We start from the raw sequence: 13,583 nt of genomic DNA on the forward strand, positions 1-13,583 counted from the left end.
GATAGCTGAATCAGGTGGCCTTTCATCTCACTAACAAATGGAGCCTGTTATGGACTCATAGTTACTGGATTTCAAGGGAGGGTGTGGTGGTTTGAATAAGAACAGGCCCCATAGGCTCATATGTTTGAATGCTTGGTCACACACTCTTAGTGGCACTATTTGAAAGGATCAAAAGGACTAGGGTGTAGCTTTGTTGGAGGAATGGTGTCACTGGGGTGAACTTTGGTGTTTCAAAAGCCCATGCCAAGCTTATTCTCTCTCTCTCTCTCTCTCTCTCTCTCTCTCTCTCTCTCTCTCTCTCTCTCTCTCTCTCTCTCTGACTGTCTGTCTGTCTGTCTGTCTCTCTTTCTCTGTCTCTCTGTCTGTCTGTCTGTCTGACTGTGGATCAGGATGTAAAGCTCTCCTGTACCTGCCTTCATACTGCCATGCTCTCTGCCATGATGAAAATGGACTAAACCTCTGAAACTGTAGGCAACACTCCAGTTAAATGCCTTTTTCATAAGTGCTGCCTTGTTCATGGCGTCTCTTCACAGCAGTAGAACAGTGACTAGAACAAAGAGGTTTGTTGTGAAGATGAGCAGCTGCCCTTGCTTCCTGGCTGCCATCTGGTGGGCACCTTTCCTCTGCCATGTGCTTACTCTGCTGTAGATTCCAAAGGAACCAGGCAAAGCAATCAAGAACTGAGACCTCAGAAAACAGAAGCAGCAATAAACCCCACTCCTTTTGTTTGTCTTAAACTAAGTCCCAGAGACATCTTCATGCATCCGTGCAGTTAGTCACTCAAAATTTCATTGGCACTTGATCTCATTAGTACTTTCTTTCAGGAAATAATGTGTGTTGGTCCATATTAATGTTCATCTTGCATCAAGAATATATGAGCCCAAGTCTCTTTAACAAATGGTGTTGAGGAAGCTGAATTTCCACATGTAGAAGAATGAAAATAAGCTGAGCATGGAGATGCATGCCTTTAATGCCAGTACTTAGGAAGCAGAGACAGGTGGATATCTATGAGTTCAAGGCCAGCCTGGTGTACAGGAGCAGTGAGTTCCAGGATAGCCAGGGATACAAAACAGAGACATCGTGTCTTAAAACACACAAAAAAAGAATGAAACTAGATCCCTATCTTTCACCCTGCAAAAAAATCAATTTAAAATTGATCAAATTACCTTAATACCAGACGCAAAAACTTTGAAGCTGATAGAGAAAAACACAGGGAAGGCATTTCAAATATATATTCAAAGATAAGGACTTGCTGAATAGCACACTGACAGCACAGGAAATAATTCCAATAACTGGAAAATAGGATGGATCATATTACATTAAAAAGCTTTTACACAGCAAAGGGAACTATCACCAGAGCAAAGACACACCCATGTAACTGGTGGGATCTTTTTTCACTATACACCATATGAAGAATTAATATCTAGGATTTGCAAAGAACTGCAAAACTACAAAAGAATTCAATCATCAGGTGGTGCAGAACACACCTTTATTCCCAGCACTCAGGAAACAGAGTATTGTGTCTGGTCTACAGAGTGAGTTCCAGGACAGCCAAGACTACAAAGAGAAACCCTGTCTTGAAAAACAAAATAACAAACAAAATGAACAAAAAAATCTAATCAATAGGTGAGCTAATGAACTGAAAAGATGATTCTCGTGGTCCAGCGATGGTCCCACACTCTAGTGCATATGTGCATCACTAACTGGAGGGAGATGTGCTGTGGGGCCTGGAGGAAGCTGGGAGGGAGGGAGGGAGGCATGAGCGGATATGATCAAACCATGCTGTGTAAGAAATGCTCAAAGAATAAACAAAATATTATACAAAAAGACAAAGTCGAAATATGTCAAATGTTGGAGAGAACATTAAGTGACCCCGTTTGTATTGCTGATGGGATGTAAATTGATCACATGGAAAACAATAAAACCTCGAAAAATCAAACAACCACCATATGATCTAGTAACCCCACTCTGGGTATATAGGAGAAATAAAACTCCACATCAAAGAAAAGCCTGTCCTTTGTTCCTTTCGTCAGTGTTCACAATGACTGCAGTGTTTATCAGTGGCTGAATGGACTATATTATTAGGACTCCGCAAGGAAGAAAATGCCACCATTTTCTGATGATGTGAACAAACCAGGAAGCTATTCTGCTATGTGAAACAGGCCAGATGTTGAAAGACAAATACTGTGTAATCTCACTTGAAAGCAGGATCTTAAAAAAAATAGGAAGTACAGGAACAGAGTAGAAGAGGGCTTGTTATAGGGTGGAGACAGGTGAGGAGATGGGCTTCAAGGGATACAGCCTTGCAGTTAAGGGGTGAATAGATTCCAGAGACTGCCTTCCCCCCAGAAGAAAAAAGGAGTAAGTTCTATTCCAATTGGACAGTGCTAGGCTGGCCATCCTCACTCACTTAAACATCGACAACATGCAGTTTGTGCCAGGGTCAGGGAGGGGACTCCTGCTGGATGACCCAACAGTAGCTCTGGGCAGCGTCTCCAGGCAACCAGGCTTTCCTCTGCAGACCTGGCCTCTTGCACCTGCTGGCCATGTGAGCCAGCCCTGGGAGCAGCTGCCAGAGCCATTTGCACCACCTCCCACAGCATGCTGGGGGCAGCTGTGGAGCCACCTGCCTGAAGAAAGCCTTAAGCCCACCCATCTGGGTGGCCACACTCACAGCCAGCTGCCTGGGCCCTGCTGGACCCTGACTGACACCTGCAGGTTCAGGTGCCAGCCCCTGAGATGCATCCACTCTGGAGGTTCTTGGTCCTCCTCCTGGGATTGCTAGTCTTGCCCTCAGCCCTGCTCAAGCAGCCTTGGCCTGGACTGACCACAGCCCACAAGGATGGAAGGTCCACCCTAGAAAGAAGTAAGCTTACCCCTGGGTGTGGCCTGCTAACCAGAGAGTGGGGAGGGCACAGCCTGGGTCACACCACTGACTGCTGAACCACCTTGGGTCAGCCTCTCATCTAATTATTATTTACCTGTTTGTTTTTATTGTTTGTTTACTTATTTATTTTCTTTTGGACCTTAAGTACAGAAAATTGAGATTAATTTAAATTTTTCCAATTCATGGCATGTGGTCTTTTGTTTTATGCCATTTTCTCTTGCTCCCTTACCCTTATTCCCATTCCCTTACAGAAATTGTCAGGGACTGCCATGTACTTAGCATGTGTATCTATGCATCTAGCTGGGCAAGGTGGTGCATGCCTTTAATCCCAGCACTTGGGAGTCAGGAACAGGCAAATCTCTGAGTTTGAGGCCAGCCTGGTGTCATATCGTGAGACTCAAAACAACAAACCACATCTGCATCCTTTGCAGGTGGCGTTTTAATTTGTCTGACCCTGACTTGCCACTTGCTCTGCCTTTCACCCCCTGCTCTACAGCTGGCATCTCAGTTGCACTGGCTGCTGCAGAGAAGTCTGTCCACTTCATTACCTACGTTTAGTTGGCTGCTCCCTCGGGACTGTCACCTAAACTGACTGTACCTTCCCATTGCTGTAAGCCACACTGAGATGAGTATCCTTGGACGGGTCCCCACTGGAACACGTGAGAGAATTCCTCTTGGATATGTATATCTGGAACGAAGCTCGATGTAATTAAAACTGTTGGAGTCCTCTTTAAATGGCTGTGCTATGGCTGTGCTGGTGTACACTCATTCCAGCTGTAAGAGAACAAAGCTGTCTGCCATGCTCCCCACCACTGAAGGGTATCCACCTGTAGCAACCAGTCAGTGTTGCCAAAGCAAGATGCCATAGATAGGGTGAGGCTGGGGTGGTGGCAGAGGAGTCAAACAACATATGACTGTTTTTTTACAAACTTCTGGCAGCTGGAAGTTCAAGTTTAAGGTACTGACAAGTTTGATGTCTGGGAGGGACCTCACTTGCTGGCTTATGGATGGCATCCTCTCATAGTCTTTCAGAAAATGATATACCTGATGTCTTCCTCTTTCAAAGATACCAGTCCTATTAGATTAGGGCCAACCCTGTGACCTCATTTAAATGTATTTACTACATTGAAAGTACTATACCAAATACAGTTGTCCCTAGGTAGCCATGGGGATTGGTTCCAGGCTCCCCCTTGGATCCTAGAATCTATGGATCCTCATAACCTTTACCTAAAATGGCGCAGTGTTTGCACAGAACTGATGCAAATCCTTTCTCATACTTGAAACCATCTCTAGACTACTCATAAGACCTAGGACAATGTAAATAACTGTAATGGCCCATTCAGTGAATAATGGCAAGAAAAGAGACTTAGCATTTTCAGAACACAAGTAATTTTTTCCAAATATTTCCAATTCATGGTTGATTGATTCTGCAGGTAAAACAGAAGATGAACAGTATTCCTCCCAACTGGCACCCATTGACTTTGTTGAACAGGAATTGTTTCAAATTCACCAATATCTCATTATATAATTTGTATTTGGAGTCTTGAGATCTTATCACATCCCGGAATTATTCTAGTTGTCTCTTTCAACAGCATTCTAGTTTTACCTTCCACACTGAGGGTGTTAATACACACACAGTGAGCATTTATCTCTGTGTGCATCTGTGCATGGAAAGTAAAGAGTCAGCCTTATTTCTGCCCACATGAGTCTGCTTCCTAGACCTTCTACTAACTGGCCAAACTCCCAACAATGTAAGGACTCCTCTTTGTGCTCCCAGACCTGTCTCTGTAACATGACACCTTAACTATTGCATCTTTGTGCAATACTGATTATTCTGACAGCCTTTTTATTCTTCCACATGAATTTTCAAGCGTGTTGAGTTCCTCTCAAAGGCTTCGTCTGAATCCGATCACACCCACATTGACTCTGTATATTTAGAAGAAAGGAATATTTTCACAATGGGAAACCCTGCCCATAGGCTTAGTGTGTGACTAGTCAGATTCTATGCCCCATAAAATCTTATGAAAGTGTTGAGCATAGTTACTCAAGTTGATCCCTTGAGAATGTATTTGCTGCAGAGTAAATGATTTTCTTATTATCATCCTAGTTGGTGTTTTGGGTACAACTGGAAGAGATTACAGCCACAGTTTCTACTTAGGAAACTTCTTAAAAATGGATCCATTTCTTCTCTGTGGGAGACTTGGAGACAGGAATAAGTGTTCAGCAGAAAGAGGATACCCCGGGCTCACGCAAGGCCTGTTTTCTCTGTGCCCCACTCTGCACAGGAGTTTGCACCTCACTATCCCTTCTCCATTTCCAGTCATTGCACAGGGCCTCCTGAAGCACAACGCTGAAGGCCGGATCCAGAGCGTGAGGCTCCTGGACCGCCTGAATGTCTCAGGGATGGCAGCCCCAGGGATGGTGGGCTGGCTAATTGGTGGCATGAACTTCCAGCAGCAGCAAGAGATCAGGTGAGACCTCAAATCCCACTCCAGACACTGGGGGCACTCTAGGGACGCTGGGGTCAGAAGACAAAACAGAGAGCAAAGCTTCTGAAGAAGGAAGGCATTCAGTCAGACAAAAGGAAGGCAAAACACAAACCCAAGATGAGAACAAGCTGGAGGTCACTGTCAGGAGCTATTCGGGGAGGTGGCACGTCAGGGCAATTAGCATGACAGCTCAGAAACAGACACGTCTACACCTAAAGCCCAGCTTTGCTGCCCACCCTGGGGAAATTGCTTAGCCATTCTAAATGCACCTTAAAATGGGGACACAGAACAGAGCCTGGTTAAACACCTGGGATATCAGACAAGACCAGTGCTGCAACCAGACACTTGAATCTTTGTTCAAGTGGCTCTGCATAAGCAGTGGACTATACTGCCCACAAACCGTGGGCCCTCATCAGAGAAACAATCACAGTAATGGTCCCCTGCAGGAGATGTTGGGGACTCTAACAGGCCTGTACAGAACTTGTGTGGTGACAACATAGGATATACAACCCTTGGTAGCTGGGGCTTCCATGACAATACTGAGTAATCCTACCCACGCCCTCTGAGACTGCTCCATTGAACCTTCTACTTCCCAGGTCTCCACTCTGCCCTTGCAGTCCCATTCTTCCACCTGCTCTCCCCTGAGCACCTTCTCTTGCCCTGGACGCCTCATTTCTCTCTATCTGAATGAGCAACAGAGGGCACTAGCAGGGTTTTCCTATGAAACATGCAGCCAAAATCTTTTTAGTCATTCCTTCAACAAATGTTACAGTTATCATAAAACATCTATTGTACGCAAATCACATTGAGAATAGAGCTATGAATAAGACCTATGACCTTTACCGTTGGGGAGATTGCATCCCAGTGATATAGGCCTAATTTCAGGTGAAGAGGCATGCCACAAGAAAATAAATTTAACAAGGTGAGGGGTGGGAGTGAGGGAGCTGATCAGGACCTGTCTAAGAGGTGACCCTGGAAGAGAAGGTGGCAAGGGACATGAGAGATACGGGAGAGTGGCTGGGGGAAAGAGGCTGTCGGGACAAAGGCCCAGAGATATGAAAGATATGGGTGCATTTGAAGAAGAAAGAGCACCCCACATCTGGCTGAGCAAAGGGTGAATGGTAGAGGTGGAGAAACCAATGCCACAAGGAAACTCTGTGTAGACCCTGCAGGTCTATGGGGGCCACTGTGTTCAGTTTGTATCTTATTCCAAAAGTAGGGAGGAACAAGGGGACAAGGGACTGTATAAAGGCCACCCAGGTTGCCTCATGGAGAATATAGTCTATAGAAAGGCAAAGATTGCAGCAGGGAGCACAGGAAGGAACTGAAACATCTTCAGGAAGAGGTGGTGTGAACAACAAAAGTAGTCAAACTCATTTATATTCCAAGTAGGCCAAGGTTATTTGCAGGTAGCAAGTGGGTAGGTAGTGTGTGGAAACACCAAGTAGCTTCCCTCTGGAGTCCCGGACAGATGATAGGACTGTCCATCACAGAGGGAGTCTTGTTTTGAGAAGTAGCCCAGGGTCCTGAGATGGAAGGTCCTGCCTGTCAACATCTGGCTCTGGACTGCACAATCCATGGCTGAGGGGAATACTTATTGAGCCCTGGGACAGCTGGCCACTCAGGCTGTCAGAGCATCTGCACCAAGCTCTGATTCCCAGCCCGACCACATGCCCCTCCTTGCAGTCAAGGCTGGCCTTGTTGCTGAGTTGCCATCCCTCAATCTTTGTGGAACCTCTGCTTTTTCCACGGGTAGCATCAACATCACCAATGTGCAGCTGGACTGTGATGGGATCCAGATGGCTTTCCCTAAAGAGTGGTTCTCCGCAAACATCACACTGGAATTTGACGTTGAATTCCAACTGTGAGTCCTACCCAACAAAACAGTGTCTCTTGAGCACTGTTCCTTCTTCTCGGGGACCTGGGAGCTTGGAGTGGTGTTGGGTGGCAAACTAGGACTCCAACCTGAACTCAGATCCTGACCCCCTGCACTGACTCACTATGACCTAGGATGAGTCACCCTTCCCTGAACCTTGGTTTCTTCTACTGCAGCATAGATGACACTCATAGTGAAAGGGTCACTTGCTCATTCAAACCCATGTGATCTCAGCAGCTATGTCCCATAAAAGAAAAGGAGGGGAGGCATTCCTCCTCTTTCTCTGATCACTCCCCTCCTGCTCAAACTTCCTGCAAGGGAGCCAGGAGCTGCAGCCACACAGAAAAGCTCTTAAGATATCAACTTACTCTCAACCCTTGGATTTCCAAGAACTCCTACACTTATCTCCTTAAGCAACTGGCATTGGGGAGGGGATGTGGGAGTGGGTTCAGTGGTAGAGCCCATGCTCAACGTGCCCAGGCTTTGCACTCCATTTCTAGCACCAGAATAAAAAGAAAAGAGAAAAACAAGCACAGAGGTCTCTATGGTCGATGGCTGCTTTTTCCTTACTCGCTAACCTAGGGTTTAGCGGACATGGTTGTTGGGAAGACAGTGGGTTGTATCTGACTTTGCTGCTCTTCTTGCTGGCTCCCCCCATCTCCCTCTAGTCCATCCCTTCTGACTCCTCCTCTCTCACCATAGGCCCTTCAATTCAAACATCATCAAGACGCATGCCCGCATGGGCCTTGCTGCAGAGTCCTGGCTGGAGAAAGATGAGTTTGGCCGGAGGGAGCTGGTGATGGGCAGATGTCACATGGAGCCCAGCAGTGAGGGTGCATCCATGTCCACTGAGTAAGGCCTCTCCCTGGTCCCCTGGGGATCCCTGACTCACGAGCAGCTATGGCTTCATATTCCCACCTGTCCTCATGATTCCAAAGCAGACTTCATCCCTTCACCAGGATTTGTTCCTTCTGTGTCCCCCTCCAAGAAACCCCTCCCTCCTTGTGTTTCCTGACTCCATCTCATCCTCCAAGCACCACCATAGAGATAAGTTCCTAGTGCAGAACTCTTCTACTTCCCCCTGGTTCCCACTCCAAGCCTTTGAGGGGATATCAAATTCAGAAAAGGCTCTTGAGCCCTCCATCCTCATCCCTACCCTGTTCTGTGGTCCTGTACCCTCCACTAACAGTCACTCTTCACACCCCTATGCCTGCACATGGTGACATCTCTTCTAGAATGTCTTTCTGGCCTTTTTAAGCAACTCACGAAGATATCCTCAAGTATTTATCAAGAAGCTCCTAGGCCAGGCACCCAGCCTCATGCTAGAGATACCAGGGTGAACAAGACAGACACAAGAGTTGCATGGAACTCTGGGGACTGACCAACCAACTGTCCATCTCAACACACCACTGTGAGGAGTGTGCTAATTTATCTCTGTAATTCTCGTGTGAGTGCTGAACCATGACACCCTTCATGCCTGCCCATGTAAACATCAGTTGTGTGGTGCCAGCTTAGACTGTAGCAGACATTGACAAGGTAGAAGAAGACCATGAACTCTAGTGACATCCTGTCATGGTCCTCGTTAAGAGTCAGAACTTACTCTCTGTGTGACCTTGCCCATGCCACATCACCTCTCCGGGTCCCCAGTGACTATGGTTGACAAGAATACCTCCCTAGAAGACCAAGTGAGGATCTGGAGTGAGAGAGTGTGTTCAGTACATACCTCCCAGGATTGGTGTGGCCTGGACTGATTCATTCTGTCCTGAATTCCCACCTCTTTTCCTAGGGAAGTCCCACCTAAGATGAAGCATTTTCTCCACAACCTCCGAGAAAGCCTGGGGAAAGTTATCCCGAACCTAGTAGAAAGTCAGGTAAGGTGTCCTCGAGTGCTGTCTGCCCCACAGGCATCCATGAGTCTGAAGATCAAGGCACACATCTGGCTAATTTAGCAGAGAACTTCTAACCCAAAGCTTTGGAACCTGACAGCAAACCCCAGTTGCCCTCAGATTTGTTTCCACAAACAAGGGAAAGCCACCCTAAGTGTCCATGTCCACATGTGAGGCACAGGCAGTTGAAATCCCCATCTCATAGTTGTGGGGCTTCAGGAGGCAGGGTATGGGTGTGCTGTGCATAGCTCCTAGTGGTTGGCTGGGTCCTGCTGGAATCCAGTGGTGCCGGGGCTACTTGCCTCAGAGACCTTAGCTCCTTCCTATCCCTGGCTGACCCTGTCTCTGTGCTGGGGACCTAGGTATGTCCTCTGATCGGTGAGATCCTCCGGCAGCTGGATGTGAAGCTGTTGAAAGGCCTTGTGGGTGAGTATTGGGGTCCATCCTGGGAGGCCTCCTTGGGATTGGTAGGTACTAAGGGGGGGAGCCATAACTCTCATATCCTGTGATAATATATTATAGGGACTCTATTGTAAAATCCTCCTAAGAGATTGGGAAGAGTAAAAGGAACCCCTGCTAACCAGGTTGTACCCTACCAAGTTACCACAAAGCTACAAATCCAGTAGGGAGGACACCCCTATCTAAACTCGAGACTAGCCCTTCTCCAGAGACAGGTAGACTGCTTCAGCCCCTGCCCTGGTGGAGTTCACAGTCTTGGGAATGGAGGGCTGGAAGTCATCTGTCAGGGCATGTCATTCTGAGCTAATGATAGGAATGCTCCTGGCCCCAGCCCTTGGAGGATGGATGGGAAAGCACTCCCTTCCCTGTGGACCTGGGGATTAGATGGGTCACCTAGCAACCAAGGCTCCCCTTCTCCTTTCAGAACAGGTGGCTGCTCATAATCTTGGTCAACTTTGAATCAGTCAAACCTCTTGGGTGCCAGGCTCAAGGGGCCAGCCTCCTGCTGCCTGCCATTGGTCAGAAGAAGGTACTTCTGGTTGAGACCTTAGGTCTCTCTTAATGTGGGTATTCTGCTGTTCCCTAGAAACATGACCCCCAGGTTCCAAGACATCCTGTCCTCTCCAAAACAATAAACTCTAACTCTGAAGGATACACTAGCCCCACCTGAAGGGAACACCACCACCCCCTATCACCACCCACCTTGAGGTTTAGTTTAATATCCCTGGTTTGCTCATCAGCCCAGTAGTGGTGGGGAATGCCTACTCTAGCCTGTTGTTTACAGCCATGGACCTCTGGGACCTCCCAAAGGTCACAGAGAAAGCATAATAGAGCAGGAATACAAAAGATACCCAGGATCAGACCAGATTCAGCTCTATATAGGCAACCAGTGTCCCCATCCCCAACGCAAAAGATGGCAACAGGGCAAGCTCAGCAAAGGTTTGGGATAGAGTGACTGGATGACTCCTGGCTTGAGGACTCGCTATCTGTGTCTTAGACAAAGTCCCTCACCCTTTGGGCTTTGTCACCTGCAATATGTGAATAAAAATTCTACAGGACACTGCTGGTGTCAGGGAAATCACACCACCACTTCAGGACACTGGCAACATTCAGCCAAGCTGAACTTTGCACCAGCTTAGTAATGTGATGGGTTCATCACAAGTTGTCAAAAGACAAGGTGTCTCACTTGTAGCAGTACTCACAATAGCCCTAAAGCAGCAATGTTCCTAAACACCTGCAGAGAACTGACAGGCAGTTAGGAAGGTAGGAGAGTCACATGTGATGAAATGGTGACGAAAATGACCCTCCACTTCATTTGGGTGGAACTTCCAAAATTGCATCAGAAAAGCTGGACCTGAAGCCCAACTGTGTTGCAACTCTAGTGACACAGGTCAAAAATAGCAAAGCTAATGCATACTGCTAGAGGTCAGGGTAATTACAGTAGGGTAAGCTCAGCACCAGGGAGGGACTTCTAGAGCAGCAGTCACGGTCTATTTCTTGACCTGATACTGGATATGGGGAAAGTCTACGGAAAACTAATTCAACTATTCACGTATGCACCTTTTTCTAAGACATAATATATTTTAACAATTTTTCAAATAAAATATCTAGCATGCAGCACATGTGTGTGGGATATATGAGAAACCATTTTCAAGATGTTTTCCATGTGGAAAACGTTTATTCTAGGTCATTGAGTTCATTGTTAGCTATTTGCCTACTGGCTACTCAGTGATTGAATGTTGAGTCCCACCCAAACCCATCAAAGATTGAGGATCAATATCACATATATATTAACAATTGTAGCATGTGCTAGAAACATGACTCCATGATTAAGAGTGCTTACTGCTCTTCCAGAGGTCCCAGTTTCAGATCTTAGCACCCATTTTGGGTGGCCCATAAATGCCTCCAGGATAATCCAGCACCTTCTTCCAGCTTCTGTGGGCATACATGTGGCATACATACTTAAATACATAAACGAAAACAAATCTTTAAAAATAAATAAATAATAGTAACACATATCATAAGCACATGACAAGTCTTCAGCACCTCATTAAATGCCTCACAGCGACTCCATGAGGTACAAAACTGTCACCCAGTTTACACATTAGATTTCTGAAGAAGAATGTTACTTGCCTAAAGTCACACAGAGAGGAACTGGCCATGTCAGCACAGTCAACCCCAACAGTCAAGGGCAGGCAGCAGGATTCCAAAGCTCACACTCTTAACTGTGAACCCTCATCCCCCAGGCATTCCCTCCCTCCCTACTAGCAACCCCCCTCCAGCCTTCCCTCACACCCAAGGGGAATATGATGAAATCCAGGTTCAGGTGAATTGAAAAACTCAAACAAGGAAGTGTGGACAGCTCGGAGATGAGAAGAGGGCCAGAGAACTTCTTGTCTCCATCTTTCAATTCAAACTCCCTAATCCGAAATGCTTCACCGCGGATTTGCAACCCTAAACGCCATGTTCCCGAACATTCCACTTAATAGCCTTTGGCTTACAGGGTTCTTCCTGCTCTTGAGTCAAAGAGCAAACACAGGAGGGCTAGGCCAAAAGGTTGCCTGCTTCCCTGGGGGCAGCTTTTGTCTGCATTCTTCCTGGCACCTCCAGGGTTGTCTCGAGGTCTCCATCAAGATGCCTCCTCTGCATTCTCCAATCCTGTCTTCGTTTTAAGGTTAACAGAGCAAGGGCCTTTGCACACATGCTTCCAGAACCGCTTGTTTGACTACGGACCCCTCTGGTGCTCTTGGGATCCCCAGTGATGAGTGGATAAAGCAGACATTTCTCCCCAGATTGTCAGAACTTATGTTCAGGTCCTACCTCTGGGTGCCTTACCTACCCCTTCCTTGCCCTTTGGTGTCCAGGCAGACTTTGAATCGGCTATGTAGCTGCAGCTACACTACTTTGCCCAAACTTTAACCTCTCACAGCCTTAGGAGGTGTTTGTGGTTAACTCCATGTTATAGGTGAGGCAGCCTAACTCAAAGAGAAACCTTGGAAATGTTCTAGAAATTTCCTTCATGGTTCCTATAGATAACAGTGGTGTACCTCATACTCTAAAGTCCACAAAGTGGACTTTAGCTTGAGTTATTAACCACATGTTTTTTAATTCAAAACTTAATGAAACCGACAAGAAAGAGAAGAAGGAAAGTATGCAGAGAGAAACACTTTTCCCAGCATCATTCCACTGGTAATGAGCCTGTCAGATTTGGAACTCTGCACCTATTGGCATTATGGGCCATATGAGGCCTCCAGACAACATGACCAGTTCTTTCAGAACTAAGGATTCTGCAAACTTGTCTTTGAAAGGCACTGAAATGATACAGCCCTAATTGATGGTAGCATGGTGTCACCTCTCTCTAGCTGAGGTGACTTCAGGCAGATCACAGTCTTATCTGAACCTCCGTTTCCCCCAAAGGATCGTGACAAGTGGTATAAGTTGCCAGTGTCTCCTAAGAGGGTTTTGCTGCTGTCCCTGATGCTGGTGAGGTCAGTCTCAAGGGGAGTTTGCCTGTGGCTAACACCACCTGAGAAGACCCATTAGGTCTATTTTCTCATCAAATTCCTTCTTCCCTCCCTCCTTTTGTCCCTTCCTCCTCCCCCAACTTCCTCTGCCCTCTGGAGTTTCCAAACCCATTTGGAATCCTTCTCAAGTTTACCACCCTTATCCCATTCCCAAGATCTAGAGAATGAACCTGGAACAGACTATAATTTTTTAACAAGGATATTCAGCTCTGCTCTTTAAAAATGGAGCCTGTGTGACCTGGGGCTGTAGCTCAGTGGTCTTTGGAGTGTCTTCCATACCAACCTCCTACATTCTGTGAGATAGGTTTTTCTTAAGCCTCTGCAAACTGATTCACACACATCACCACTACAGTACAGTCTGTCAGAGGCCAGGGGAGTGCCGCTACTGACACATGGTTTCTCTGAAGCACATTGGGCCTCATCAGTATCACTTGGGAGGGGAAGGCTGGGTCTGGAACATTA

General features: G+C 46.7%; 1 protein-coding gene across 2 annotated transcripts; it reads left to right on the plus strand.

Annotated features, from left to right (window-relative positions):
* The first annotated feature begins 2,525 nt into the window (after positions 1 to 2,525).
* On the plus strand, positions 2,526 to 10,251 carry Bpifa3 (BPI fold containing family A member 3). 2 transcript variants are annotated; one of them, XM_040732865.1, is made up of 7 exons: positions 2,526 to 2,866; positions 5,208 to 5,358; positions 7,133 to 7,240; positions 7,955 to 8,104; positions 9,039 to 9,123; positions 9,501 to 9,564; positions 10,027 to 10,251. In XM_040732865.1, the coding sequence occupies exons 1-7, from the start codon at positions 2,740 to 2,742 to the stop codon at positions 10,038 to 10,040; spliced, it is 699 nt and encodes a 232-aa protein (XP_040588799.1). In that variant the 5' UTR covers positions 2,526 to 2,739; the 3' UTR covers positions 10,041 to 10,251. The 2 variants fall into 2 exon arrangements, with proteins under 2 accessions (XP_040588799.1, XP_005084708.1); XM_005084651.3 differs by having other exon boundaries at positions 2,527 to 2,866; positions 10,022 to 10,251.
* Positions 10,252 to 13,583: the final 3,332 nt, after the last annotated feature.

Source organism: Mesocricetus auratus, unplaced genomic scaffold, assembly GCF_017639785.1.
Source record: "Mesocricetus auratus isolate SY011 unplaced genomic scaffold, BCM_Maur_2.0 Super-Scaffold_100028, whole genome shotgun sequence".
NCBI classification, from domain to species: Eukaryota; Metazoa; Chordata; class Mammalia; order Rodentia; family Cricetidae; genus Mesocricetus; species Mesocricetus auratus.

Bases quoted from the DNA above. Each gene is read 5' to 3' on its own strand.
- Bpifa3 (XM_005084651.3), top strand. From the start codon at position 2,740: ATGCATCCACTCTGGAGGTTCTTGGTCCTCCTCCTGGGATTGCTAGTC. The intron at 2,867-5,207 runs GTAAGCTTACCC...CTCCATTTCCAG, and splicing joins AAGGTCCACCCTAGAAAGAA to TCATTGCACAGGGCCTCCTG. The intron at 5,359-7,132 runs GTGAGACCTCAA...TTCCACGGGTAG, and splicing joins CAGCAGCAGCAAGAGATCAG to CATCAACATCACCAATGTGC.